The following is a 27705-nucleotide window of genomic DNA, read 5'->3' on the forward strand; positions in this document are numbered from 1 at the left end:
GCTGAGCTCTCTTTATACTTAAAAATTATTTTTACTTTATTTACTGAATGCTTCCAGAGACCTGGAAGAAATCTGCAGCAGGCTTGGTGGGAGATTAAATCTTACTCTATGGAAACGAACTTTAAAATTCAGCAGAACTGACCAACAAGCTACGTGATGGTACAGGATGACCATCTATCTAATCCTTGGCATATTAACTGATCTCTCCTTAAAAATAATACAGAGACATTCACCAAGGTTTTATAGAGGAATGCATCCAGGTATATAAATAGGCCATCATACTGTATATGCTCTGAAGTTCACACCACTGCTTACACAGATTGTGAATGCCTTCTTAGAAAAAATTCTTAGGGCTGGGCATGGTGGCTCACACCTCTAATCCTAGCATTTTGGGAGGCATAAGTGGGAGGATCACTTGAGCCCAGGGACTTGAAATCAGCCTGGGCAACATAAGGAGACCCCTCTCTACAAAAAATAGAAAACTTAGCCAGGCGTGGTCATTAACATCTGTAGTCCTAGCTACTCAGGAGCCTAAGGTGGCAGGATGGCTTAAGCCAGGGAGGTCGAGGCTTCAGTGAGCTGTGATCATGCCACTGCACTCTAGCCTGGGTGACAGAGGGAGCCCTCATTTCAAATTTTTTTTTTTTTTTTGAGACGCAGTCTCGCTCTGTCGCCCAGGCTGGAGTGCAGTGGCCGGATCTCAGCTCACTGCAAGCTCCGCCTCCCGGGTTCACGCCATTCTCCTGCCTCAGGCTCCAGAGTAGCTAGGACTACAGGCGCCCGCCACTTCGCCCGGTTCATTTTTTGTATTTTTAGTAGAGACAGGGTTTCACCGTGTTAGCCAGGATGGTCTCGATCTCCTGACCTCGTGATCCGCCCGTCTCGGCCTCCCAAAGTGCTGGGATTACAGGCTTGAGCCACTGCGCCCGGCCCTCATTTCAAAAGTTTTTAAAAAGCAAAAGTTCTTAGAATTTACACTGGAGAAAGAATTCATATAACTTTAGCAAATGACAGAGAATGCAACATTATTATCCTATAATTTCCCAGTAGGAAAACCTTCTAAGGATGATGTTTTATTTCCCTCTTAAGTAGCAAGAGCAGAGAGCAATGCCCAGCTGTAAGGAAATTATAGTTGCTCACTGGGACCCTCAGAGCTCACTCTTTTCCCAAGTATTCAGGCTGGGCAAACATTTAGAATCGGAATCCCGATGAATTAAGATGTGTATAAGTCAATCTAAAGGAGAGGTACAGTCTCTATTTGAAAGCAAAATGCTTGTTGGCACAACTCTAAAAGTACAATTCAGGCATTAAATGCCTGCACCATGTTAAATGCTGAGTATTATTTATTCTGAGCAACGAAGACCACAGAAAAATTAAAAGCAGAGAAAAAGATTAGAAATTTAAGACTCCTAAACTTGGGGCATTGGTTACGTTGTTTACTTTGTGTCACTTATACAAAATTAAGTTTTACTTTTTTTTTTTTTTTAAAGGAAAAAAGCCTACAGCACTCAGTATTCCCAGGCAGTAACAAGTTTTACTTTTAATCACAACTAAAGAGGTATCTACACAAATTGTAGCAAAAATCATTAGCATTATAAATTTATGTAGACAAAAGTATGTGCAATTACTGACTTATAGTTTGAAACTATTAAAAAAAAAAAAAAAAAAAAAAAAACTATAGTTAAGGCAGAAAATGCCACTATACTGACAAGTAGCCCGAAGTCTGGTGCTCTCTTCTTGTCAATATGTGACCAATGAAAAGCAAGTTAAGCAACCTTAACCTGGGATTACCGGGTTACTGTAAAATATCCAAGAAACATTGTTAAAAATGAAAAGGCTTTTTGCTTTCCGAAGTTATTTCTCAGGGAATTTGAAAAGAAATAAATGAAAAGCACTGTTCTCAAAGCTAGTTGTTGATAGCAAACAATTGGTAATTGTTTTGAGACACCCACTTTTTTTTTTAACTACAAAGATACTTGACCTTAACTTAGAATACAAAATGAAACCAATCCCCATCATTCCTAAATTTAATAATTTGAACCTACAGAATGGTATAAAAAGCCTCCAACTCGTTACTCAACAAAGATTTTTGGATAAACGACTTTGGCAAAGCACCCCGGTCCAAGGAAGTCAGAACAAAAACTTTAAAAATCCTACAAAACACTCTCTAAGTTGAGTTCAGGCTCCAAACAGTATCTCACTGACCGAAATGGTTTTGCTTCCTTAGTTCTCAAGGGCCAGGTCTGCCCGGCTCTGGGTGGTAGGGACAACCCTGGGGCGACAAGTCGCTCGCGCCTCTGCCCGTCGCTCTGGGCCGAGCTTGGCCCAGAATGACGGGCAAAGGCCGGGCCACGGGCGACGCGAGGGCCTCCCTCACTCACCGTGAAGCGCTGGTCGCCAATGCTGCCCACGGAGAAGCAGTGGTCGCCAGGGTTCACAGCCCCGGTCAGCACCTGGTGCAGGTTCATGTCGGCGCCCTAGTCCTGCAACGGACACCGCATCCAGCTCATGCCACGGGTCAGCGGCCGCTTCCCTCCCTCCTTCCCTCAGGGGCGGCGGCCGCTCTTCGGTGGCGACAGCAGAAGCAGCGACAGGCGCCTGGAGCCGGAGCCGCTCAGCTGGGGCCCGCGACTCATCCCGAGCCCTGGAGGGCGAGGCCCGGAGGGGGCGGGTCGGCGAGCGGGCGGAGCGCCGGGCTCCTTAGCGCACCTGTCACTGCCCGCGCTGGCCCAGGTGAAGCTCAGGGTCCCCTCACCAGCCACGACCCGGGGCCGACTCACTGGCCAGGAAGGCCGCGCTCTCCACAGACTTCCTCTGGACCTCGGGCAGCCACTCCTGACCCAGCCCGAGTGGCGGAGGCAGAATGCGCTCGCACTCCCCGCCTGACCTGTCCCTTCCCGGCTCCGGTGCCCGCCACCCCCGCAGTCCTCCGCCACTCACTACGCGACTGTGGATCCCTGCGGCCGAAATATCGCGAGACTTCGCTCGACGAAGCTGTTACTGTGGTAAAGGATTCACTTTTTTACCACAGTATACTTATCAGCAAGTGAACATAAAAACGCCTCTTCTAGTCAGAAACTGGCCAATCCCGACCCCCGGTCCATCTAGGGCTCCGCCCACCGCCGAGGATAAGCCAATCTCTTTGAGGCTTGTACAGGAGAACGCCGTGCGTTTGAGCTTGAACATGATAAGCCTGGCAGAAGCCTGATGAACCCAGAATGAGTGAGATGTGGTAAGTTGTGCTTTAGGTTAGGGCTTAATCTAACTGTTGGGCCAGAAAATTTGAAGGGGAGAAGTGCATCCTAAATGGAGTTGCAGTTTCCTCGGTTCTGGTATGACTACAAGTCCCAATATGCACCGCTCCCCTGGCGGCCCGAGTGTCTCTTAAGTAAATGTGACCCTTGAAACGTCTACGTTAGCAGATTATTGGTTTCTCCAGCTTTGCGCGTGTTTCCAAGTGCCTAAACGGGATGGTTTTTGAAAGGCTCGAACACTTACTTGACAAGTAGTAAAGTGGTATTTTCTTAGCCTAAGTTACCTTAACACATGATTTGAAATAGTGCTGGCAATAACAACACACCAGCCCAGCATTAAGCTTTTGTTTTCGAAAAGAACCTAGGAATTCCGGAATGATCAGAGTCACAGCTACAAACAGATTCAACTCTCATTGTATTTTGACACAAGTTTTGTATTGTAATTGACAAACATCTGTTTATGTCTCCCCCTGTATACGTAAGCCCTTTTGGGATAGAGAGAAACAGGACACAAGTGTGCCCCTAATGTCTAGCACCGCACCAGTCCCACCCATTCAAGGTGTTCTGTAAACGTTGCATGAATGTGTATAGAAACTCTCCAGATAGACCGGGCACAGTGACTCACACCTGTAATTTCAGAATTTTGGGAGTCCGAGGAGGGCGGATCACGAGGTCAGTAGTTCGAGACCAGCGTGGCCAACATAGTGAAACCCCATCTCTGCTAAAAATACAAAAATTAGCCGGGTGTGGTGGCTCCCGCCTGTAATACCAGCTACTCGGCAGACTGAGGCAGGAGAATCACTTGAACCCGGGAGCTGAGGTTGCAGTGAGCCAAGACCATACCATTGCACTCCAGCCTGGGTGACAGACACTCCATCTCAAAACAAACAAACAAACAAAACCCTCAAAAAACTCTCCAGATAGGCCGGGCATGATGGCTCACACCTATAATCCCAGCACTTTGGGAAGTCGGGCGCGGGGGAGGGTATCACCTGAGGTTGGGAGTTCGAGACCAGCCGGTGAAACCCCGTTTCTACTAAAAATAAAAAACTTATCTGGGCGTGGTGGCATGCGCCTGTAATCCCAACTACTCGGGAAAGTGAGGCAGAAGAATCGCTTGAACCTGGGAGACGGAGGTTGCAGTGAGCCGAGGTTGCGCCATTGCACTCCAGCTTGGGCAACAAGAGAGAAACTACAAAAGAAAGAAAGAAACTCCCCAAATGAAACAAGTGGTTTTTAGAATTTTACTAAATTTGTTTTTTATATGCTTTTTTTTGTAGTATAAAGACTTCAAACTATAATAATACTTGGATGGGACAAGTACTAGTAACTTTATTTCCTTTTATTTGTACTGCATTTTTTGCAATGTACATTTACTTTGTCTTGTAATAAAAAGCTACTTACGAGTTACTTTTGTAGTTCATAAGTGTGATGATTGTGTGTTCACACTTGTGTGAGATGTCCCTCCCTCAAACCTTGTGCCATCTGCACATTACCCATCTGATGTGGGGGGAGGGGAAATCCCGAAACTTACAAAAAATAATGAATTTCATTATGTATTCCAGGCTTTTCATAAGATGACGGACAAAACTTATTTTGTCTTTTTTAAGAATAGATATATTTTTGAGGTCTAACATACCTACAGTTTGACTTGTCTTTTATTATTTCAAATTATACTTCAAGTGCTTTTTAATTTTATATTTTAGAACCAGAATCAGGATTGTTGTATGTACTTGTGTGGGTCCCACATAAATTCTGTGACTGGCCCATAATTTACATGTTTACTCATTCTATTTTGCCTAGTTGTTAGTTTTGAAGAGCATTCCATATATGAGAATGAAACTGAGCAACAAGAGGCCGGGCGCGGTGGCTCACGCCTATAATTCCAGCACTTTGGGAGGCCGAGGCGGGCGGATCACAAGGTCAGGGGAGATTGAGACCATCCTAACTAACACGGTGAAACCCCGACTCTACTAAAAATACAAAAAATTATCCGGGCGTCGTGGCGGGCGCCTGTAGTCCCAGCTACTCAGGAGGCTGAGGCAGGAGAATGGCGTCAACCTAGGAGGCCGAGCTTGCAGTGAGCCGAGATCACGCCACTGCACTCCAGCCTGAGCAACAGAGCTAGGCTCCGTCTCAAAAAAAAAAAAAAAAAAAAAAAAAACTGAGCAACAAGAGTAGTCAGGGAATCTATGATCCATTCCTGATTCTCAAAGTAACTAGCTGTGTGACCATGAAAAAGCCTGTTTAAGTTTGTTTGTTTGTTTGTTTGTTTGTTTGTTTGAGATAGAGTTTCACTCTTGATGCCCTGGCTGGAGGGCAATGGCACGATCTCGGCTCACTGCAATCTTTGCCTCCTGGGTTGAAGTGATTCTCCTGCCTCAGCCTCCTGAGTAGCTGGGATTACAGGCATGCACCACCATGCCCGGCTAATTTGTATTTTTAGTAGAGACGGGATTTCTCCATGTTGGTCAGGCTCCTCTCAAATTCCTGACCTCAGGTGATCCACCCGCCTCGGCCTCCCAAAGTGCTGGGATTACAGGACTGAGCCACCGCGCCCGGCTTGTCTAATTTTTAAGACTGACTTTCCTCATCTGTAAAATTAGGGAGTTTAACTTGATTATTCACAACATTTTGTTTAGCAATGCCATTTCTACAGCTCTGTGCATCTGTTAGTGTTTATTTAAATTACTGGCCAGGCACAGTGGCTTGCGCCTGTAATCCCAGCACTTTGGGAGGCTGCGGCAAAAGGATCACTTGAGCTCAGGAGTTCCAGACCAGGCTGGCCACCATCGCGAAACCCCGGCTCTATGAAAAATACAGACTGGGCAACAAAGGGAGACCCCATCTTTACAAAAAAAAAGATTTTAAAAAATGAAGTGTGTTGTGTGCATGCCTGTAGTCCAAGCTACTTGGGAGGCTGAGGTGGGAGGATCGCTTGAGCCCAGGAGTTTGAGGCCGCAGTGAGCTGTGATGGTGCCACTGCATTCCAGCTTGGGTGACAGAGAGACACCCTGTCTCAAAAACAAAATAACAACAACAACAACAAAAATGAGGTGGGCGAGGTGGCTCATTCTTCTAATCTGTCCCACTTGGGGAGGCCAAATCAGAAGGACGGCTTGAAACCAAGAATTTGATACCTGCCTGAGAAACATAGTGAGGCCCTATTTCTATTTTTTTAAAAAAACAGGCTGGGCCCGGTGGCTCACACCTGTAATCCCAGCACTTTGGGAAGCCGAGATGGGCAGATCACAAGGTCAGGAGATCAAGAACATCCTGGCTAACACAGTGAAACCCCATCTCTACTAAAAATACAGAAAACAAAATTAGCCAGGCATGGTGGCGGGCGTCTGTAGTCCAGCTACTCCGGAGTCTGAGGCAGGAGAATGGCGTGAACCTGGGAGGTGGAGCTTGCAGCCAGCAGAGTTTGTGCCACTGCACTCCAGCCTGGGCAACAGAGCGAGACTCTGTCTCACAAAAAATAAAAATAAAAAAAACAACAACAACAAACAAAATTCCTTTTGCCTCCAAGCTGCTGCTCCTCATGGATCATCTCCTAATGTCGTAAAACTCCCCTAATAAGGTTCTGTCGAATCCTAAATCTATTCCTGATTTATTGTGCGACTTTGACAGAATTCTGACCTTATGGGAATATTAATAAGAAGGTAGAGGAGGTGAAAGTAAACTGTAGGTTGTTTGCTCCTCATCCTTCCCTTCCTGTTTCCTTACTGCAGGTCTAGAAAACAGCACTGCATGCCTCCATTCTACTTGCTCACAGTCTCCACCTTACTTCTACCCAAGGCTCACAAATCCACCTGCTAATCCAAGAAATCCAGGAGAAGGGCCTGGTGTGGTAGTTAACGCCTGCAATCCCAGCGCTTTGGGAGGCTGAGGCAGGAAGATCCTTGAACTCAGGAGTTCCAGGTTGCAGTGAACTATGATCACACCACTGCACTCTAACCTGAGCAACAGACACTGTCTTTAAAAAAAAAAAAATCCTGGAGAATCATTGAGTCTAATTATCCCCTCAACTATAATTGAATTGTATCAATCCATCCTTTGAATGCTCACTGACTGTGTACTTCGGTGGTTTTCTTTTTTAGTTTCTAAAAAAAAATAAGAGAGAAAGGATGGCTCAAAAAAAAAAAAAAAAAAAAGTCTTGCTGCGTGCAGCGCCAGTAGTCCCGGTTACCCAAGAGGCTAAGGCAGGAGAATCAGTTGAAAGTCCAGGAGTTCAAGTCCAGTCTAGGTAAAACAGTGAGATCACGTCTCTAAAAACCAAATAAAAAAATTAAAAATAAAATAAAGGAAGTCTTTTCTTATATAGTTTGCATTATTACTAGCAGCAAGATCTCTTACATAACCGAAGTGCTATGTGGTTTCTGAGACTGGCAAGCCAAAGATAACTTATGTTGTCTTCAATATTAGTCTTCAAGAGGAAGGGGATTTTGTTTGTTTGTTTGTTTGAGACAGAGTCTTGCTCTGTCGCCCAGGCTGGAGAGCAGTGGTGTGATCTCGGGAGGAGGGGGAGTTTCGTAAGAGTCAGTGGGTAGTGATAGTGTAAAGAAACTCAAGCAGGCCAAATTCTGAGATTCTTGGAAAGAAAAGGAGCATATAGGAAGATAGGTCAGATTGGGAAATAATCATGCCTCTTGCCCACTCTTGATTTCTTGAAATCCTTGTCATTACCCTCCTCCCCCACCCCAAAGAGACCAATCTAAATCCCTATTCTTGGCTGGGGGCGGTGGCTTACGCCTGTAATCCCAACACTTTGGGAGGCCCAGGTGGGCGGATCACCTGAGGTCTAGAGACCAACATGGCAAAACCCTGTCTTACTAAAAAATACAAAAATTAGGGCCGGGGGCGGTGGGTCATGCCTGTAATCCCAGCACTTTGGGAGGCCGAGGCAGGTGGATCATGAGGTCAGGAGTTTGAGACCAACCTGGCCAACATAGTGAAACCCTGTCTCTTCTAAAAATACAAAAAATTAGACAGGAGTGCTGGCGGGTACCTATAATTTCAGCTGCTCTGGAGGCTGAGGCAGGAGAATCGCTTGAAGCTATGAGGTGGAGGTTGCAGTGAGCTGAGATCACACCATTACACTCCAGCCTGGGTAACAAGAGTGAAACTCCGTCTCATAAACAAACAAATGAACCAAAAATTATCAGGGTGTGGTGGCACGTGCCTGTAGTCCCAGCTAGTCGGGAGGCTAAGGCAGGGAATCACTTGAACCTGGGAGGCGGAGGTTGCAGTGAGCTGAGATCGCTCTACTGCACTCCAGCCTGGGCCGACAGAGTGAGACTTTGTTTCAAAAAAAAAAAAAATCCCTATTCTCCCAGGGCCTCTGTCACTAGATCCACCTATAGAGGCTTTGGTCTCCACTGCCAATACTGATAGATGAGGGAAGTTAGGAGTAAGGGAACTTCTTAGTCTCATAACTAAGCCTAAATCAAGGGCAGTATGTTGCTTGAATTTCACAAGCATTCTAACCTCATTATCTCACAAAAATAATATGAGGGTCTCTGTGCAATGAAGATGTTAGTTACTCTGGAAACTTGCCTCTACTGCCAAAAGCAACCTTGCCTACAGCAAAATTCATCAGGAATAGTATAGATTATATAGATATTTGATAGCCAGGGGTAGTGATGCATGCTTGTAGTCCTAGCTACTTTAGAGGCTGAGGTAGGAGGATTGCTTGAGCCCAAGAGATTGAGGCGGCGATGTGCCATGATTGGCACCACTGCACTCTAGCCTGCATGACAGAGGAAGACCCTGTTTCAAAAAGAAAAAAAGAAAAAAAAAGAATTTGTACAAATAATCCAAATTTAGAAAGATGTGAACAGGAACTACTGTATATTCTTATTTTTTATGTCTTCTGCCTGAGGGAAGTGGAAATAGCTGCTAGAGAGGGACAAAGAAAGAATTATATACACGTACACACACACAAACACATACTTTTTTTTTTTTTTTTCCTTGAGAAGAGTCTCACTCTGTCACCCAGGCGGGAGTGGAGTGGCACCATCACGATTCACTGCAGCCTTGACCTCCTGGCAGGCGCAGGTGATCCTTCCGCCTCAGCCTCCCAAGTAGCTGGGACCACAGGTACATGCCACCATGCCCAGCAAATTTTTGTATTTTTTGTAGTGATGGGGTTTTGGCATGTTGCTCAGGCTGGTCTCAAACTCCTGGGCTCAAGTGATCCACCCACCTCGGCCTCCCAAAGTGTTGGGATTATAGGCATGAGCCACCATGCCTGGTCACACACACTTTTTATATGAGGAATGTAAGCGCTTTTAAATTATCAGGCCCAGAAAGGCATTAAAATGAGACAGCATTCATATCCTATCTCTCTCCTTGAACTGTGTAATCTCTTGAAACTGCTTTCACAGCTGGGGTTGGTGGCTCACGCCTGTAATCATAACACTTTGGGAGGCCGAGGTGGGCGGATCAACTGAGGTAGGGAGTTCAAGACCAGCCTGGCCAACATGGTGAAACCTGTCTCTACTAAAAATACAAAAATTAGCCAGGCATAGTGGCAGCCGCCTTTGATCCCAGCTACTGGGGAGGCTGAGGCAGGAGAATTGCTTGAACCCGCTGGAGGTTATGGTGAGGCTGGAGGTTGTAGTGAGCCAAGATCGCACCACTGCACTCCAGCTTGGGGGACAGAGTGAGACTCCATCTCAAAAAAAAAAAAAAAAGGAAAGAAAAGAAACTACCAGCTATACTAGCTATTGCTACAAGTAACTATAAATTAATCTAACAATGCTGCATTCTGGACAGTATAACCCACACACTGTAGCTCAACAATATATAGCCAATCACTAATCAATGTTATTTCTGTGAACTGGTGAGAATTCCTGACAAATGACTTTGTATAAGCCAACTCCCTGTCCCCTTTTTGCCTTCAAAAATCTGCTTGTAGCAAAGGTCTGAACGGAGCACTTCCCAAGACAATTTGGAAGTGTGTCCCAGGCAGCTGTTCTCTACTTTGGCCCAAATAAACTCTATATTAATTCTGCCTCAGCTTCTTTTCTTTTAGTTTGACAACAGAGATGAATAAAAAGAGAAATGAACAACCACAACCTGGGCTACCTCTCGTTAGCAGACACATAGGCTCCAGGGCCCTACTCTGAATTAAGGGAATGGTCCAAATTCCAGTGGTAATTCCCATGTGAAGAGGATTATGAGTCTGGCAAGTATCAGAGAGTTCATTAGAAGTAGATTACATAAATCCTACACATTTCACAAAGTGGGACATGGGAACCAAGTCTAGCAGTATAGACGCCAGTTAGATACCATAGGCACATTAAAAAGAAATACCAATTATGTAATCATTGTCATCATTAACATTAAGTGAATATTTAGTAAACTAAGTACTATTTATTCTAAGCATTCTGTATTGACTCATTTAATCCTCATGTCAATCTGAAGAGATGGATACTATTATTCCTTCCTCCCCAATTATTTTCCTCTATTATTTTCTTCCTTGTACAAGTAAGGAAACTGAGACAGAGTAAATTTGCTTGCCCAAGTCACATAGTAAGGGGTAGAGGCAGAAGTTATTAACTGTTATGCTATACTGCCTCTGTAGAGGAGAAAAAAGAAAGGGAAGGAGGAGGGTTAAAAAAGAAAAAAAATCGCCGGGCGCGGTGGCTCAAGCCTGTAATCCCAGCACTTTGGGAGGCCGAGACGGGCGGATCACGAGGTCAGGAGATCGAGACCATCCTGGCTAACACGATGAAACCCCGTTTCTACTAAAAAATACAAAAAACTAGCCGGGCGAGGTGGCAGGCGCCTGTAGTCCCAGCTACTCGGGAGGCTGAGGCAGGAGAATGGTGTGAACCTGGGAGGCGGAGCTTGCAGTGAGCTGAGATCCGGCCACTGCACTCCAGCCTGGGCGACAGAGCGAGACTCCGTCTCAAAAAAAAAAAAAAAAAAAAAGAAAAAAAATCTAGCATGCAAAATCCAGAAGCAAACGAAGCATAGCTCTCCCAAAAGAAGAAAATTTTCTCAGGTAGCTTTGCATGGTACTGTAATGATACAAATTCAATTAAAACCTCAGAGATGAGATGATAATAAAATGAGAAGAGAAGGAAGATTTCAGAACTAAATAAACAAATTAATGACATAATTTTACAACATTACTAAATTAGAGCAAGAAATACACAGGTGTGGCTGAAAATCAAACCTCTTTCTTTTTTATCTTTATCTCTACCTTTAAGATGGAGTCTTGCTATGTTGCCTAGGCTGGTCTCAAACTCCTGTGATCCTCCTATCTCAGCCTCCCAAGTAGCTGGGACTACAGGCTTGTACCACTGTACCAGGCTGAAAATAAAATTTCTGGTGTAAAAGGAAAATTTATAATAATTATGAAATTGCAAAAATAACTAATGATAGCAAATGAAGAAGATAAAATAAATATGAACAATAATAAATATACAAATTGTGAATTTAAAAATTAGTATTATCTGTCTTATAAGTGGAAAGTGGGAGTGTAATTCTTGGAAAGAAGAGAATTACTTTAAAATGATGGAATATATTTACTTAATTTTTAAAAAAATGTATGTATAAATATGTTCATTATCAAAAAAATCTGAAAATACAGAAGAAAAAAAGCAGGTAAAACTCATTTAAATCTTGGGCATGGTGACTCACAATTGTAATCCCAGTACTTTAGGAGGCCAAGGCAGGAGGATGACTTGAGGCTAGGAGTTCCAGACCAGGTTGGGCAATATAGTGAGACTTCATCTTTATTTATTTATTTATTACAAAGTATAATCCAAATCTCACCACTTAAAGGTAACTACTATTAATAGGTTTTTGTATGTCTGTTATACACATTTTTTACCAAAAAATAAAAATGGGATTATAGCTTAATCATTTTATAATCTTTTTTAAAATGCAACAATTTGTTGTGAACATCTTTGCCTATAAATATACTTCTCTAGCATCATTTTTAATGACAACATAGTAATCCATTATGTGTATATAACATACACTATGCAGCTAGTCTCTAATGGGTGTGCATATTTTCACAATGTTTTTCTTTCCTTTTTTTGAGGCAGGATCTCTGTTGCCCAGGCTGGAGAGCAGTGCTGCTATCAGAGCTCACTGCAGCCTTGAACTCCTGGACTCCCTAAAGTGCTGGGATTACAGGCATGAGACACTGGGCCTGACCCTATTTTTACAGTTTTTGATGAATATTTTCAAATTACCTTTTAGAAAGGTATTTAGCAGCTAATCTATTTTGGTTGCCCACCACTCTACACTGTTCTCCATCTCCACTACCACCTCCTACTCATAGCAACCCCTCCCACGCAAACCACAAGGAAAGACACATGACCAGTAATAAAAATACTCAGTAGGATTTATGCAGTATATTCTGCTTTTTAGGGATTGTTCTGTGTATTTCTACACAGAATGTAATCTTTACAATGTAATCCCTAGATTACAGATAAGGAAATGAAAACAGTAAAGGTCAGTAATTTCCCAAGGTCACACAGCTAGCTGGGATTTAAGTCCATTATGTCCGGCAACACAGAACACATGCCCTTTCCCAATCAGGGCTATACTGCCTCAACTCTGTTTCCCTGGCTACTGTGATTGACTCAGGGAAGAACCCCAGTTGGGTCAATCAGAATCTTTCTCCAGGATTTTCTGCTGCATCCAGCAGGGAACTCTTGCATTTTTGAAGTAGTTAAACATTGTGCCTGAACATAAATGACCCCTGAGTGTTTTAGGAAGAATAAAGAAAGAAAAGTAGAGCTGAACTTTTTGATAGGGAGTAAAAGGAAGCCATGACAACCTCACTTGAACTCTTGGTCCAGTCCTATTTAATGTCCATTCTACCCAATTATGTGAGCACAAAATCCTCCCCACCTACTTTACATATATATATATATCTATCTAGTGAGAGAGAGAGAGATGAGTCATGCTATATTGACCTCAAGCAATCCTCCCACCTTGGCCTCCCAAAGTGTTAGGGATTACAGGTGTGAACCACCATGCCCAACCTCTACCTACTTTTTTTTTCTCTTAAGTTGGCTTGAATTCTATTTCTGTCACTTTGGATCACAAGATTAATACATGATAACTTAAATTCCCACCAACATGAGAGTTCGTTTTCCTGCATCTTTAGAAAATATTAAGCATGTGAATTAACAGAGAGAAGAACACCAGAGATTAGAGAAAAGCAAGAATATGATTCCTGAAAGGTGCTTAATACATGACTTAACAAAACTAACTTTAATTGCCAGCAGTAGGATTTTTTAAACCTTTTTTTTTTTTTTTTTTTTTTTTTGAGACAGATTATTGCTCTGTCGCCCAGGCTGGAGTGCAGTGGCACGATCTCGGCTCACTGCAAGCTCCGCCTCCCGGATTCACACCATTCTCCTGCCTAAGCCTCCCAAGTAGCTGGGATTGCAGGCGCCCACCACCATGCCCGGCTAATTTTTTGTATTTTTAGTAGAGATGGGTTTCACCATGTTAGCCAGGATGGTCTCGATCTCCTGACCTCAAGATCCACCCGCCTGGGCCTTCCAAAGTGCTGGGATTCCAGGTGTGAGCCACTGCACCCGGCCGGAAAAGGATTTTTAAAAATAAAAGTATAGACACAAGGTGAAAATTCTACAGAAAAATATGTAACAGAGTTCTTAATGAATAGAAGAAAGCGGAGTTGAGGAATGGGTGAATTGCTTAATCTTTCGCCTGCTGAGTTTTCATTCCTGGTATAGCAGAAAGGAAAAAAAAGAGATAACTTTTTTTAAGAAAGAATTTCAGTAAGCAGCTTTCTGAAAACACTCATTTCTGTCACTGAAATTGCTAGAAATTCAAATATCCACAATACCTTTCCCTGTATTCTAGAAGAACACTTCCATATTCTCTGTGCAGAGGCTTTTGATTACAGTTCCTGGATTTAAAGCGTCCGTATAGGGAAAGCTCCAGGTTTGCACATACTGCTTTAATTAAACAATAATGGATTTTCAGTAAGTAGGTCTTTTGCTCTCTAAATCTAAAGAGCTAAAGGTAGATAAAAGAAATATCTTTTGCTATAAGTGAAAAAGTAATTGTTGCTCTACTGCATATATTTCTGGGGAGAAAAAAAATCTCACCCTCAAGCTTGTGTTCTTTAAAATGAAATATTTTGACCAAGCACAGTGGCCTATGCCTATAATCCCAGCAACTTGGGAGGGCAAGGCAGGATAGCTTGAGGTCAGGAGTTCAAGACCAGCCTGGGCAACATAGAGAGAGACCTCATCTCTATTTTTTTAAAAATGAAATGCTAAAATATATAATGGTATTTTTACATATTTTTAATTTTTATTATCAATAATGCAGTCTGGTGTCTGACGTATTACATTTGTTTGCTTAATATTTTTTCTAGAAAAGTTTTGTCTTGGAAAAAAGCAGGGAAAACATTTTGAAGATTTATTTTAGAAAAGTAATGGAAGCTGGGTGCGGTGGCTCATACCTGTAATCCCAGCACTTTGGGAGGCCAAGGTGGGTGGATCACCTGAGGTCAGGAGTTTGACGGCAGCCTAGCCAACGTGGTGAAACTCCGTCTCTACTAAAAATACAAAAATTAACAGGGCATGGTGGCAGGCACCTGTAATCCCAGTTACTCGGGAGGCTATGGCAGGAGAAATGCTTGAATCTGGGAGGCAGAGGTTGCAGTGAGCCGAGATCGCACCATTCCACTCCAACCTGGACAACAAGAGTGAAACTCTGTCTCAAAAAAAAAAAAAAAAGAGAGAGAAAAGAAAAGTAGTAGTGGAAACTAGCCACTGTATTAGCACGGTTGGATGACTAAGGAAATGATATTTTACTAATGTAGTAAGATAGGGAGAAAATAGTAGGATAAGCCATTTTGGGTAGGTAAGGCTAAGACTAATTTTAGCATTAGAATCTGAAGTAATCATGGGGCATCTATTACAGAAGATAGTTGGACAGATGGAATTGGGACTCAGGAATGCTCTCAGAGCAGGTAATACAAAACCAAGAGTTATCTTTTGTCAAGAGTTTAGCCTCAGGAATGGAGGAGATTTCCAAGGTAGACAGTGAAGAAAGTGGCGTAGAGAACTATGAACTAAAGCTTAGTGACTACCCAATATTAGTAGTCGAGGGATCAACTCTTCTAATGCAGTCAGGTGGATAGGAGAGGCATTGAGGAACAATGGTTTTAGGAAGGGCCTGGTGGGGAAAAAAGGTTGCTGCTCAGAGAGTAAAAAGAATTGAAGTCTAAGAGAACATCGGATTTAGGATTTTAGAAAGTCATTAGTGACTGTCAGAAATGTACTTTGGTAAAGTGGGGGTTATCAATGTTAGATTAGATGATGAAGACATTAAGAGACCTTCATTGTGTAAATTGTCTTTGCCCTTTTACTTACTTACTGTCCTTTTCTCAAGCAGGATCCTGAAGTAGGAAATCTATGAAAAAAATGACAAGACTCTGAAGAATTAACTCGCCAGGAGGGACTCAACTGGAGGCTTGAATCTGACCTGGAGACTGAGAACCCTTGAATAGATGAAGACAGTATCTTTTTTTTTCCTTCAATCTTTTTTTTTTTAAATCTATTTGTTTGGTTGCTTTTTGGGGACTAAGAAGTTTTTGAATTGCCCTGATATCTACAAGGCTGTCACAGGGAAAGATGATGACTGGAGAATACCTACACTACAGTAGATAAAAAGGCGGTGGCTTCCTAGGCTGCAGAGAACAAGTCCTTTCTAGCAGTGGCTCAGGACCACTGTTTTGAAAAGTCTAATTAATTTGCTTCTCTGACCTTGATTGCTACCTTTAAAAGAAGCTTTAAAGCCTGCTTGGTCTCCTAAACTTGCCAAGCCCTGCTGCCTGGGTCTAGTCAGCAATCTTGCTCTGCCCAGACCTCTTACTGTCTGACCACAGGGCTTAGCTAACCCCATTTGTGTCACACCCCACTGCTATGCCTCCTTTGGAAAGGCCTATTTAAGAAGTAGCTCCCTATATAAATGGAAGGACATTAAAGACTCTTAATGGAGTAAACACCCAGGAGATAAGGAATCAAGGGTGGAGGGGTTGGTCTTGGACATGGTAAATGTAGAGATAGAGACTATCTAGACAGAAAGGTTAAACTTAATAGTCTTCATTCTACAAAGTATGATGCAAATTCCTTTTAAAGAGGAACTGTGAATTGTATAGTATGTGAATTATCTTTCAATAAAGCTATTTTTAAAAAGCAGAGAATGTAAGAGATGGAATAGGATTAGAAAAGTATTGAGTTTAAAAATCACATTCATATTACGATGGCAATTCCTGGTTATGGGTCTCTTTAATGATGTTTCTATACAGAGTGAATGTAGTAGTCTGTATGTTTCTCTCTTCCTTTTTAATTGAAATATTAGATTGCTCCAAAGGTTTCCATATACTGTTCAACTTTCTAGCAGTCATTCCAGAAAAGGAACAAATGAAGCATTAACCATATGTTTACTAATCAACAAATGCAAATGTGATGGCTATACTAAATATTCTAATGCATAAATAATATTTATATTGTATGTGTTAGGCTGTACATAACAGACAAGGCAACTAGCAGTGGCTTAAATAAAAAATATTTATTATTAAATATATATTATTATAATATGTTATTAAATATATATTTTATGAATATTTATTATTAGGCTGTGGCATGTGCCCATATTCCCAGCTGTGTATGCCAGAGGAGGCTGAGGCAGGAGGATCCCTTCAGCCCAGGACAGGAGTTTATGGCCAGCCTGGGCAACACAGCAAGACCCCGTCTCTGAAAAATTAAAAATAAAGACATACAATTGAGCCATACAACAATGATAGTTCCAGAATTGTTCAGCAGCAAAGTGTAGGCTTTCCCCTGATGGGCACACATTGGCTATAGAAACACCAAATGTTTTGTTCTCACCAGACAACATACAGAAAAGCAGGAAGGTGGGGAAGGAAAAAGGCATGCTTCTCACTTTCTACTTTTCTTTTATCAGGAAGAAAAATCTTTCTAGAAAGCTACCAAGCAAACTTCCTATTATATATCAATGGCCAGAAGTGGGCCACATTGCAAACCCCTAGTTTCAAGGGTGGCTGGGGAAGTGAAAATTAGCGTTTTTAGCCTTAGAAAAAGAAATGCATGGGCTGGGTGCAGTGGCTCAAGCCTGTAATCCCAGCACTTTGGGAGGCCTAGGCAGGCGGATCACGAGGTCCGGAGATTGAGACCATGGTGAAACCCCATCTCTACTAAAAAAATACAAAAAATTAGCCGGGCGTGGTGGCGTGTGCCTGTAGTCCCAGCTACTCGGGAGGCTGAGGCAGGAGAATGGCGTGAACCCGGGAGGCGGAGCTTGCAGTGAGCCGAGATTGCACCACTGCACTCCAGCCTGGGCCACAGAGTAAGACTCTGTCTCAAAAAAAAAAAAAAAAAAAAAAAAAGAAGTGCATGAAAGGAGGGGCTGGAAATGGCTGTTGGGTAGGCAACCAAACTGTCTGCTGTATAATTCACTGGGAAAAAGGATAATAAAACCAAGAAATATTTGCTTGAGGAACCTCAGATATGAGCAGATTTCATTTAAACTCACAAAGCTCAGAAGCTGAGAGCAATGATTTGAGATTTGAGTAGCATACTTGAATAGCAAGCAAAACTTCAAAAACCAAAACATGAACCTGGTTATGAAAATAAATCTGATTAAGGTAGCTCTGTGTTTTGGTTTCTACTGAGTTTGGGAGGACTGCAGATTTTTTGTAGTAGTGGCTAACTCTTCCTGGAATTCTCCCAGATGCTCAGGAGGCCAAGAGCCTGGATATCTGCATCTGAAACAAATTAGCCTATGATGTTTCGTTTTTTTTTTTTTTTCTTTTTGAGACGGAGTCTCACCCTGGTGCCCAGGCTAGAGTGTAGTGGTGCGATCTCAGCTCACTACAACCTCTGCCTCCCTGGTTCAAGCAATTCTCCTGCCTCAACCTCCCGAGTAGCTGAGATTACAGGCATATGCCACCAAGCCTGGCTAATTTTGTATTTTTAGTAGAGATAGGGGTTCTCCATGTTGGTCAGGCTGGTCTCGAACTCCCAACCTCAGGTGATCTGCCCACCTCGGCCTCCCAAAGTGCTGGGTTTACAGTCGTGAGCCACCATACCCAGCCTCATTCCCCATAGTAATCTGCCTTTTGTCAGTTTAATTGAAAGGCCCTAAAACTATGCTATCAGGGATAATTTCTGTAGATCATTACTATAGATCATTACTAGGGATAATTTCTATAGATCATTACTAGAGATCATTACTAATTTATGTAGATCATTAGTATGCTATCAGGGATAATTTCTATAGATCACTTCTGGAAATCATTACTATAGAAATGATCGTTTCTATACATCATTAGTAGAGATCATTACTAATTTATATAGATCATTAATATGCTATCAGGGATAATTTCTATAGATCATTTCTGGAAATCATTACTATAGAAATGATCATTTCTGTACATCATTACTAGAGATCATTACTATAGATCATTACTAATTGAAAGACCCTAAAACTATGCTACCAGGAATAATTTCTATAGATCATTACTAGAGAAGCTTCTCTGTACCTGTAGAGCAAAAGTAAAAACAAAAACAAAAAAAAGAAAGGTCCCCATTGATGTACCTAAGAGGGTACTGCATCCATCTTGTGTCTCTTTTATAAAGGCATTAATGGCCAGGCACAGTGGCTCACACCTGTAATCCCAGCACTTTGGGAGGCTGAAGTGGGTGGATCATCTGAGACCAGCCTGGCTAACATGGTGAAAATACATGTTTTTCATGTATTTTCAGAAAATACCCATCTCTGCTAAAAATACAAAAAAAAAAAAAAAAAAATAGCCAGGTGTGGTGGCAGGCGCCTGTAATCCCAGCTACTCAGGTGGCTGAGGCAGGAGAATCACTTGAACCTGGGAGGCGGAGATTGCAGTGAACTGAGATCGTGCCATTGCACTCCAGCCTGGGTGACAGAGCAAGACGCCCAAGAAGTTGGAACTACAGGTACATACCACCACACCCAGCTAAATTTTTATTTTATTTTTTGTAGATACAGGGTTTCACTATGTTTCCCAGTCTGGTCTTAAACTTTAAACTTCTGAGCTCAAGTAATCATCTTGCCCCAGCCTCCCAAAGTCCTGGGATTACAGGTGTGAGCCATCGTTCCTAGCTCAGATATTATTTTCTGAGCTCCAACAAGTGTCTGTTCAAAGAAGCTATATGACTTAACCAGTCTTTGTACAAACCTCTTCTTTGGGAATCTAAACATGAACAAGTCTTTCTTGAGTTAAAAATGAGCCCTTCCTCACACCTGTAATCCCAGCACTTTGGGAGGCAGGGGCGGGCGGATCACGAAGTCAGGAGATCAAGACCATCCTGGCTAACACGGTGAAACCTATCTCTACTAAAAATACAAAAAATTATCAGGGCATTGTGGCGGGCGCCTGTAGTCCCAGCTACTCGGGAGGCTGAGGCAGGAGAATGGCGTGAACTCGGGAGTCCAAGGTTGCAGTGAGCCGAGATTTCGCCACTGCACTCCAGCCTGGGCGACAGAGCGAGACTCCGTCTCAAAAAAAAAAAAAAAAAAAAGCCCTTTAGCAGCTTTGTTTGGTTTGTCTGACAGTAGCCACAGCAGCTAAACTAGTAGAAACTTCAGCAATTGTTTTTGTTTTTGGAGTCTCCTTTAAATGTCATGGTCCTTCATGCTGTATAATCTTTGGTTCTCACTGAATATATACAACATTTCTTAGTAAATAAGCTTATCTCTTATGAAATCCTATTACCTTCTCTGTTACGTATTTCTAATCATTGTTTTAATCTTGGAAAATCCTATTACTTTCCTTCCATCACCTGAAGAAAAGGAAACTCTTGATTGTCTAACCTGTGTTTGTGAAATATCTGTGCATTAAATAGATTAGAAATTCCTTTAGAAAATCCAGACTTAACCTTGTTTGTTGGTGGGTCATATTTTAACATTAAAACAGAAAAATGTCACTTACACTACACTGTTAAAAAAATAACTAAATTCACCCCTAGAATATAACCCCTTGCCAGAAGTGGCAGACCTTGTAACCATAATAGATCCATTGCCCCATGCACACAGCAAGTCAATATGCTGAGACACTATGTTGCAGCAGAGAGAGGTTTAATCAGAAGGCTGCCAAATGAGGAGACTGGAGGAAACTTAAATCCATCTCCTCAAGGGGCTTGGGGCTAGGATTTTTTTCTTCCATTTATTAGGGTTTCCATTAAAAGCACTACATTTCCATTCTTTACAACCATAAAAGAATAAATAATTTCAAAGGATTGCTTGATAGGAGATGTCTATTTTAAATGGAACTTGGAAATATCCGGGAAATCACTGGAATAAATGTACTTAATAGACCCAATGCTGTGAAATTCTTTTTAACTGTTTTCCTAAGCACATAAAAATATATAACACTTCCTCCGACATTTTTTGAAATACAATTTGGTTTGAGGTTTTTCTCTATAACATTTGCCATATAAATATTTCTTACAATACTTTCATTGCCTGCCTGCCTGCCTGCCTGCCTGCCTTCCTTCCTTCCTTCCTTCCTTCCTTCCTTCCTTCCTTCCTTCCTTCCTTCCTTCCTTCCTTCCTTCCTTCCTTCTTTCTCTTAGTGCTGAGGCTGACTTCTTAACACCAATAAATTCTGACCCCTTTTATTGCTTTAATCTGCCAAGGAGGTACAGTTCAGAAACCGAAGGGAAAAGCAGGGCTTGCTCCCACAAAGCACTCAATCTCAGTTCCACATGGCTGGGAAGTCTTCACCAGTCATGGCAGAAGGTGAATGAGGGGCACAGTCACATTTTACATGGTGGCAGGCAAGAGGGGGCTAGGAATTTTAAGGGTTGTAGATTGGGCTGAAATATGGATATCATTGATTGGTCAAAGAATACAGGGTGAAGTCATGTGACAGATGAAGAAACTGTATTATCATGCTGATTCAGTCCTTTGTGGTTCCTGGGGGTCTTTAAAGTGGTTGGCATCAGCTGTTCTGCTGGAATTCAGGATGTGCTTAAGCAATTCTTTTTGTTGTTGTTGTTGTTTTCCTGAGATGGAGTCTTGCTCTGTCACCCAGGTTGGAGTATAGTGGTTCCATCTTGGCTCACTGCAACCTCCGCCTCCTACGTTCAAGTGATTCTCCTGCCTCAGCCTCCTGAATAGCTGGGATTACAGGCACCGATCACCACGCCCGGCTAATTTTTGTATTTGTAGTAGAGACGGGGTTTCACCTTGTTGGCCAGGCTGGTCTTGAACTCCTGACCTCAGGTGATCTGCCCGCCTCAGCCTCCCAAAGTGCTAGGATTACAGGCGTGACCACCCACGTGGCCTGCTTAAGCAATTCTTAAACAAAGGCTTATGATTCTAACATCAGAAATCCTATTGAAAGGAAAAATGGGAATGCAAATTGTCAGCATCTAGTGTTAGATGACTTTTGGGTATAAGGAAGTGGGTCAAAGTACAGCCTGATAATGCTTAATTATAACTATATTTCTCTCCAGAATTCTTGTTAACCCTGTAAGGACAGTTTTAAACTCACTGTGCTCACTAGAGCTTGTTAGCTAGATTAGAATGTTAACATTTCCAGAGAAAGTAGATATGTTTGGGGATAGTTCGTTAATTAAAGTGCTCCTGAGTTCTTGACCTCAGGAGGAGCCCAATTAAGAATGGCCAGCTGGGTTGGATTCAGTGGCTCACGCCTATAATCCCAAAATTTGGAAGGCTGAGGCAGGAGGATGCCTTGAGACCAGGAGTTCAAGACCAACCTGGACAACATGGTGAGACCCTGTCTCTACAAAAAAAAAAAAAAAAATTGTTTCAAAAAGTAGCTGGGCACGGTGGCATGCACCTGTAATCCTAGCTACTCAGGAGGCTGAGGTGGGAGGATTGTTTGAGTCCAGGAGTTTGAGACTACAGTGAGCTATGATCATGTCACTGCACTCCAGCCTGGGCAACAGAATGAGACCCTATCTTAACAACAACAAAAAGAATGGTCAGCTAATTAAAGAATTTTGAGTATTGTAGTGTTTCCTAAGAAGGTAGCTATTGTTAAAGTAGGAATGCTCTGGCACTTAACTAAGATCTTAGCCCTCATGATACTTCAAAAACTACATATTTGAAGAGAATCAAGGAGTCTGCAAAATGCCAGCATTCAACAGAGCTCACAATCCAGTTATGTGGGAGAAGCATGTGATCAAGTAAATGCAATAACCAATATAAATAATCTTACAGAAGTAACCTGTCAGGCAAACAGGATTTGCCATATGAAGGAAATTATCAGTTCTTGAGAAAGGGAACAGTAATGGATATGGAACAGTTTCTTCTGGACTGTTCTGGAAAGGGAAGGCTTTCCAGGCAAAGTGGGTAGCGTAAGCAAAGGCAGCTTAAGCAAGGTTTATGAAGCAGCTCGGCCAGTCCAGGGACCTGCAAACTTTGTGTGGCAGGTCCAGGGATCTACAAACAGTTTGTATTATCTTTTCTTTGTTACCAAAGAACATAATTTCCAAATGTGGAAAATATGTGTACCTTGATCCCTACCTTAAATAAAGAAATTTGGAGTAAGAGGAAGGATTTGGTAAAAGCATAATTTTGTATTAGTACATAGAATGTTTTAGCTGAAAAGCTTCTGATTTTTACTATTATAAATGTATCTTAATTCTGATAGTCTTACTTATTTCTTAATTGCCCTAAAACTTAGCTTGAGAATCATGCCACATATTCAGTTCTAATGACATACTTTCTCCCACCATAACCCAGTTGCTGCAGTATTTTAAAACCTCATTCTAGATTGTGGATAAGCATAAATTCATGAGAATGTGTTTACTTTTAACCAGATGTTATTCAATTGGAAAGCAGTTATGTTCGGATATTCAGAATATTTACAAAGATGGCCTGTATTCTTTTTTTTTTTTTTTTTTCTTCGAGACAGGGTCTCTCACTTGTCGCCCAGGCTGGAGTACAGTGGTGCTCAACGCAACCTCCACCACCTGGGCACAAGCAATCCTCCCACCTCAGCTTCTTGAGTAGCTGGGACCACAGGCTCATGCTACCATGCCCAGCGAATTTATATATATTTAGTAGAGATAGGGTTTCGCCATGTTGCCCAAGCTGTTCTTGGACTGCTAGACTCAAGCAATCTGCCCTCTTTGGCCTCCCAAAGTGCTGGGATCACAGACATGAGCCACCACGCCTGGCTGCCTGTATTCTTATCCTTGAATAACAAATATGTGCTTTTTTATGTGTCTGGGTATGTGCTTGTATCTGTGGATGTGTACACACAAATATCATTTCTGTTTTTGTAGTATCATTTTGTAACCTAAACCCAACATTCCATGCTATCATCTGATGGTTTTCTAATTATTGTTATGGAGCACTGTTGTTAGTAAACACTGTACATGAAGAGAAGTATTACATTAAGCCAACTGAACCACAATTCAATGCCCTTACTCAGTATTTTTTAACTTTTTTTTTTTTTGAGACAGAGTCTCACTCTGTCGCCCAGACTGGAGTGCAATGGCACAATCTCGGCTCACCAGAACCTCTGCTTCCCAGGTGTAAGGACTTCTCCTGCCTCAGCCTCCTGAGTAGCTGGAATTACGGGCACCTGCCACCACACCTGGCTAATCTTTGTATTTTTAGTAGAGCTGGGGTTTTGCCATGTTGGCCAGGCTGGTCTCGAACTCCTGACCTCAGGCGATCCACCCGCCTTTGCCTCCCAAAGTGCTGGAATTACAGGCAGGAGCCACCACGCCCAGCCTTACTCAGTACTTTTACTGAGTAATACAAAGATATTGTCATATTAATATAAATAATATAAATAAATATTATAAAGAGTATAAATATATTAATTTCAGAGTATGAGCAATGAAAAACCTAATGGTGGAAACAGAAACATGTCATATCCTTTTTTTTCCTTTTAGTTTTGGATCTCAGGTTTAGAGGGTTAAGCTAACTTCCTTGTTCATGGCACATTGCCATCATTTGTTTTACGTTTTAGGTGAGAGAAATATTTTACATGTGTTCTCCCATTCCCTAGGGTTTAGATCAAAATGAAATCCTAGAAATGCTCTGGAGTCAGAGAGACTAGGTTCTGTGCCACTTAATCAACATATAATCTTACAAAAATGATTTGACATCTCTAAGAGTTCATTTTCTCTGAATTTTGAATATGAGCTGGTTGTGGTGACTCATACCTGTAATTCCAGAACTTTGGGAGGCTGGTCTTGAGCTCCTGCCCTAGGTGATCCACCCGCCTTGGCCTCCCAAAGTTTTGGGATTCAGGCATGAGTCACCCCCACCGGCGTGTATCACTTCATAGTCATATAGATCATACCAATCTGTTCCTCTTCATCACTAAAATCCCAAAAATTTGTACAGCAGGGTAAGTACATGGGCTTTTTGGTCAGCCATGGTACTATGTGTCCTTGTCTTGGTTTCCCCATCTGTAAAATGATAAAACAGTGCCTTTGGCTGGGCGCAGTGGCTCACGCCTGTAATCCCAGCACTTTGGGAGGCTGAGGCGGGCGGATCACTTGAGGTCAGGAGTTGGAGACCGGCCTGACCAATATGGTGAAACCCTGTCTCTACTGAAACTACAAAAATTAGCTGGGCGTGGTGGCGAGCACCTGTAATCCCAGCTACTCGAAGACTGAGGCAGGAGAATCACTTGAGCCCAGGAGGCGGAGGTTGCAGTGAGCCAAGATTGTGCCACTGCACTCCAGCCTGCATGACAGAGAAAGACTCTGTCTTAAAAACCAGTGCCTTCATCATGGAGTTAGATAAGAGAGAGGTAAGAGAGGTTTAGATAAGTGAAGTGATTAGCTCAGTTTCTGACTAACAGTAAATACTTAATATTATGTTACTAATAGTAAATGTTAATGGTTGTCATTGTTATTTTAAATAAAATAACAAGGTGGCTGAGGCAGAGGTTCACACCTGTAATCCTCATACTTTGGGAGGCTGAGGCAGACGGATCACTTGAGCTCAGGAGTTCTAGACTAGCTTGGGCAACATAGTGAGATCTCTTCTCTATTGACAAAAGAAAATATATAAAAATAAATAAAATAACAAGGCATATAAGCCCCTTCTGGTATTTCCTCATTTTAACTATCATTATCAAATTTAAATGTGGTCAGAATTAGGGCCTCTCATTGTAGATTTAGACATTTATAAACAATCCTAGAACAATCCTAAGTTTGGTCCATAGTAGACACTCATATAAATATTGTTGATGAATGCCCCTGTTGGTACACTGAATGTTTAACTTTTCTCTGTGAACCTCACAGCTCAGTCTCTAAGATATTTTTGTTTTGTTTTACCTTACTGTTTCAAGCCAGTTTAGCTGAGGGAGGTTGTTTATGCTATCACTAGATCCTGCTGTATCTAATCTCGTCTTAGCTCAATGTTAGAAGCAGCTGAAAGAAGTATAGCAAGTTGGCGTTAGAGTAGACATCGAGAAAGTATGGAGGATTTAGGAAAACATTTTTAATAGTAATAAGAAAAGAAGCCAGGCACGTTGGCTCATGCATGTAATCCCAGGACTTTGGGAGGCCAAGGTGGGCAAATATCTGAGGTCAGGAGTTTAAGACTAGCCTGGCCAACATGGCAAAACCCCATCTCTACTAAATAAACAAAAATTATCCATGTGTGGCAGTGCACGCCTGTTATCCCAGCTACTCAGGAGGCTGAGGCAGGATAATCACTTGAACCCGGGAGGTGGATGTTGCTGTGAGCTGAGATCACGCCACTGCACTCCAGCCTGGGTGAGACAGCGAGACTCCATCCGAAAAAAAAAAAAAAAAGAAAAGAAGAACATATTCTTTCCTTGGACTTAAATGCCTCACATGTATGTTGGAGTTTGAATTACCTTCTCTATGGGCCAACTCTGAAATTTTAGTTAGCATTTTCCTTCATCCAATTTACTCAGCTTAAACATCATTAACGTCTTAATAGATTAAAATTAATTGTAGTATTAGCTTAAGCAAAATGTAATAAGGAAGGTGAAGATTTAACTCCCTTCTTCCTCAAATGCATTCCAAAGCACAACAGAGGTTTTACATTATGAATTGCACTCAAATACTCATAGCACTGCCACCCATCATTTAAAGAGAGAAACATTTTTTAAAATTGTAATAAGTTAACAAATTTGTTTTTCTTTTTTTATATTCTTTTATTTTTTTACTTCCTCTATGTGTGCCAAGATGAGAAAACAAAATATTTTAGCAGAAAAAAAATTGCCATTAATTCCCAAGGGGAAGCAAAGTTATATGTACCCATTCATATACTGTACTTACAATAGATTGTTTATTAAATTTTGTTTCCTCTACCACAGCCCTTAATCTAAACTTTATCTTCATTTACCAGGATGTTGCTATGGCAACGCCAGTACTCATAGCACTAGAAAGTGGCCAGGTCAGAATACCACCAGCTATGCTTCTGTGCGTCCATAGCACTTTGCTCCTGGTGTTTATCATTTATTAGCTCTATGATATTTGTTTAGTTATTTGTATACCTGTCCAGAGACAGTTTCTACAATTCCTGCTGCCTGGGACAATCTATTGGAAGGAAGGGAAGAAAAGTGTGTTGGCATAGAGCTAGAGATAGGGTCAGAGAAGTGGGCCTAAAAAAGTGCTATTGCCATTATGTTCTCCTGCCTCTTACATATACCTGGCTGCCTGCAGTTTTGTCTCTATCAAATTTCTTGATACTAGTATTAAAGAAAAGTAATTCCAAGATATTTTCTTTGTTGTTACTAGCAGATTCAATCATTTTAATCCCCATCAGTAGTAACAATACTGAAAGTACATATATATATAGATATATAGATATAGATTTTTTTTTTTTTTTTTTTTTGAGACGGAGTCTCGCTCTTTGCTCAGGCTGGAGTGCAGTGGCATGATCTCGGCTCGCTGCAACCTCCGCCTCCCGGGTTCAAGCATTTCTCCTGCCTCAGCCTCCTGAGTAGCTGGGATTACAGGCTTGCGCCACCCCGCATGGCTATTTTATGTATTTTTAGTAGAGATGGTGTTTCGCCATGTTGGTCAGGCTGGTCTCAAACTCCTGACCTCGTGATCCGCTCGCCTCAGCCTCCCAAAGTGCTGGGATTACAGGTGTGAGCCACTGCGCCTGTCAGAAGTATTTTTAAATGCAGGATTTAAAATAGGCTATACTGAATAATTCATAATCTATTGTGTATGTTCTTGTCCATCTCCTTTATCAAAGTTTGGTTTTTGTGTCTGTCAGTCTTGAGATTAATAAAACCTTCTGAGGTTTAAAAAGAAAAAGAAGCTTAACATTATTTTCCCTTTGTACTTTAACTTACCCTTTTATCCATAAAGCTGAAAGATTTAATTTTGGAACCACACCCATTTTTCACCCTAATGAGCATATTAAATAACATATGATGGCACACAATGAAATA

At 42.0% G+C, this 27705-nt stretch overlaps 1 protein-coding gene and 1 non-coding gene across 6 annotated transcripts in view; one reads left to right on the plus strand and one right to left on the minus strand.

Moving 5' to 3' along the window:
* Positions 1-3027, minus strand: part of DMXL1 (Dmx like 1) — a 175844-nt gene extending 172817 nt beyond the window's left edge. For 3 of the 5 annotated variants that reach the window (XM_050794415.1, XM_050794412.1, XM_050794411.1), the window contains exons 1-2: positions 2781-2853; positions 2382-2483 (exon numbers count right to left, since the gene is read on the minus strand). In XM_050794415.1, the coding sequence (XP_050650372.1) occupies positions 2382-2468 (87 nt within the window). In that variant the 5' untranslated portion in view covers positions 2469-2483; positions 2781-2853. Of the gene's footprint in view, positions 1-2381; positions 2484-2780; positions 2854-2940 lie in introns of those variants that run through there. The other 2 variants (XM_050794413.1, XM_050794408.1) reach the window with 1 other exon arrangement.
* A 1634-nt stretch (positions 3028-4661) lies between these two features.
* Positions 4662-4760, plus strand: LOC126957807 (small nucleolar RNA U13). Its single transcript, XR_007726969.1, has one exon. It is a non-coding gene; the product is annotated as a small nucleolar RNA U13 (small nucleolar RNA).
* Positions 4761-27705: the final 22945 nt, after the last annotated feature.

The sequence above is a fragment of the Macaca thibetana genome, chromosome 6, assembly GCF_024542745.1.
Source record: "Macaca thibetana thibetana isolate TM-01 chromosome 6, ASM2454274v1, whole genome shotgun sequence".
NCBI classification, from domain to species: Eukaryota; Metazoa; Chordata; class Mammalia; order Primates; family Cercopithecidae; genus Macaca; species Macaca thibetana.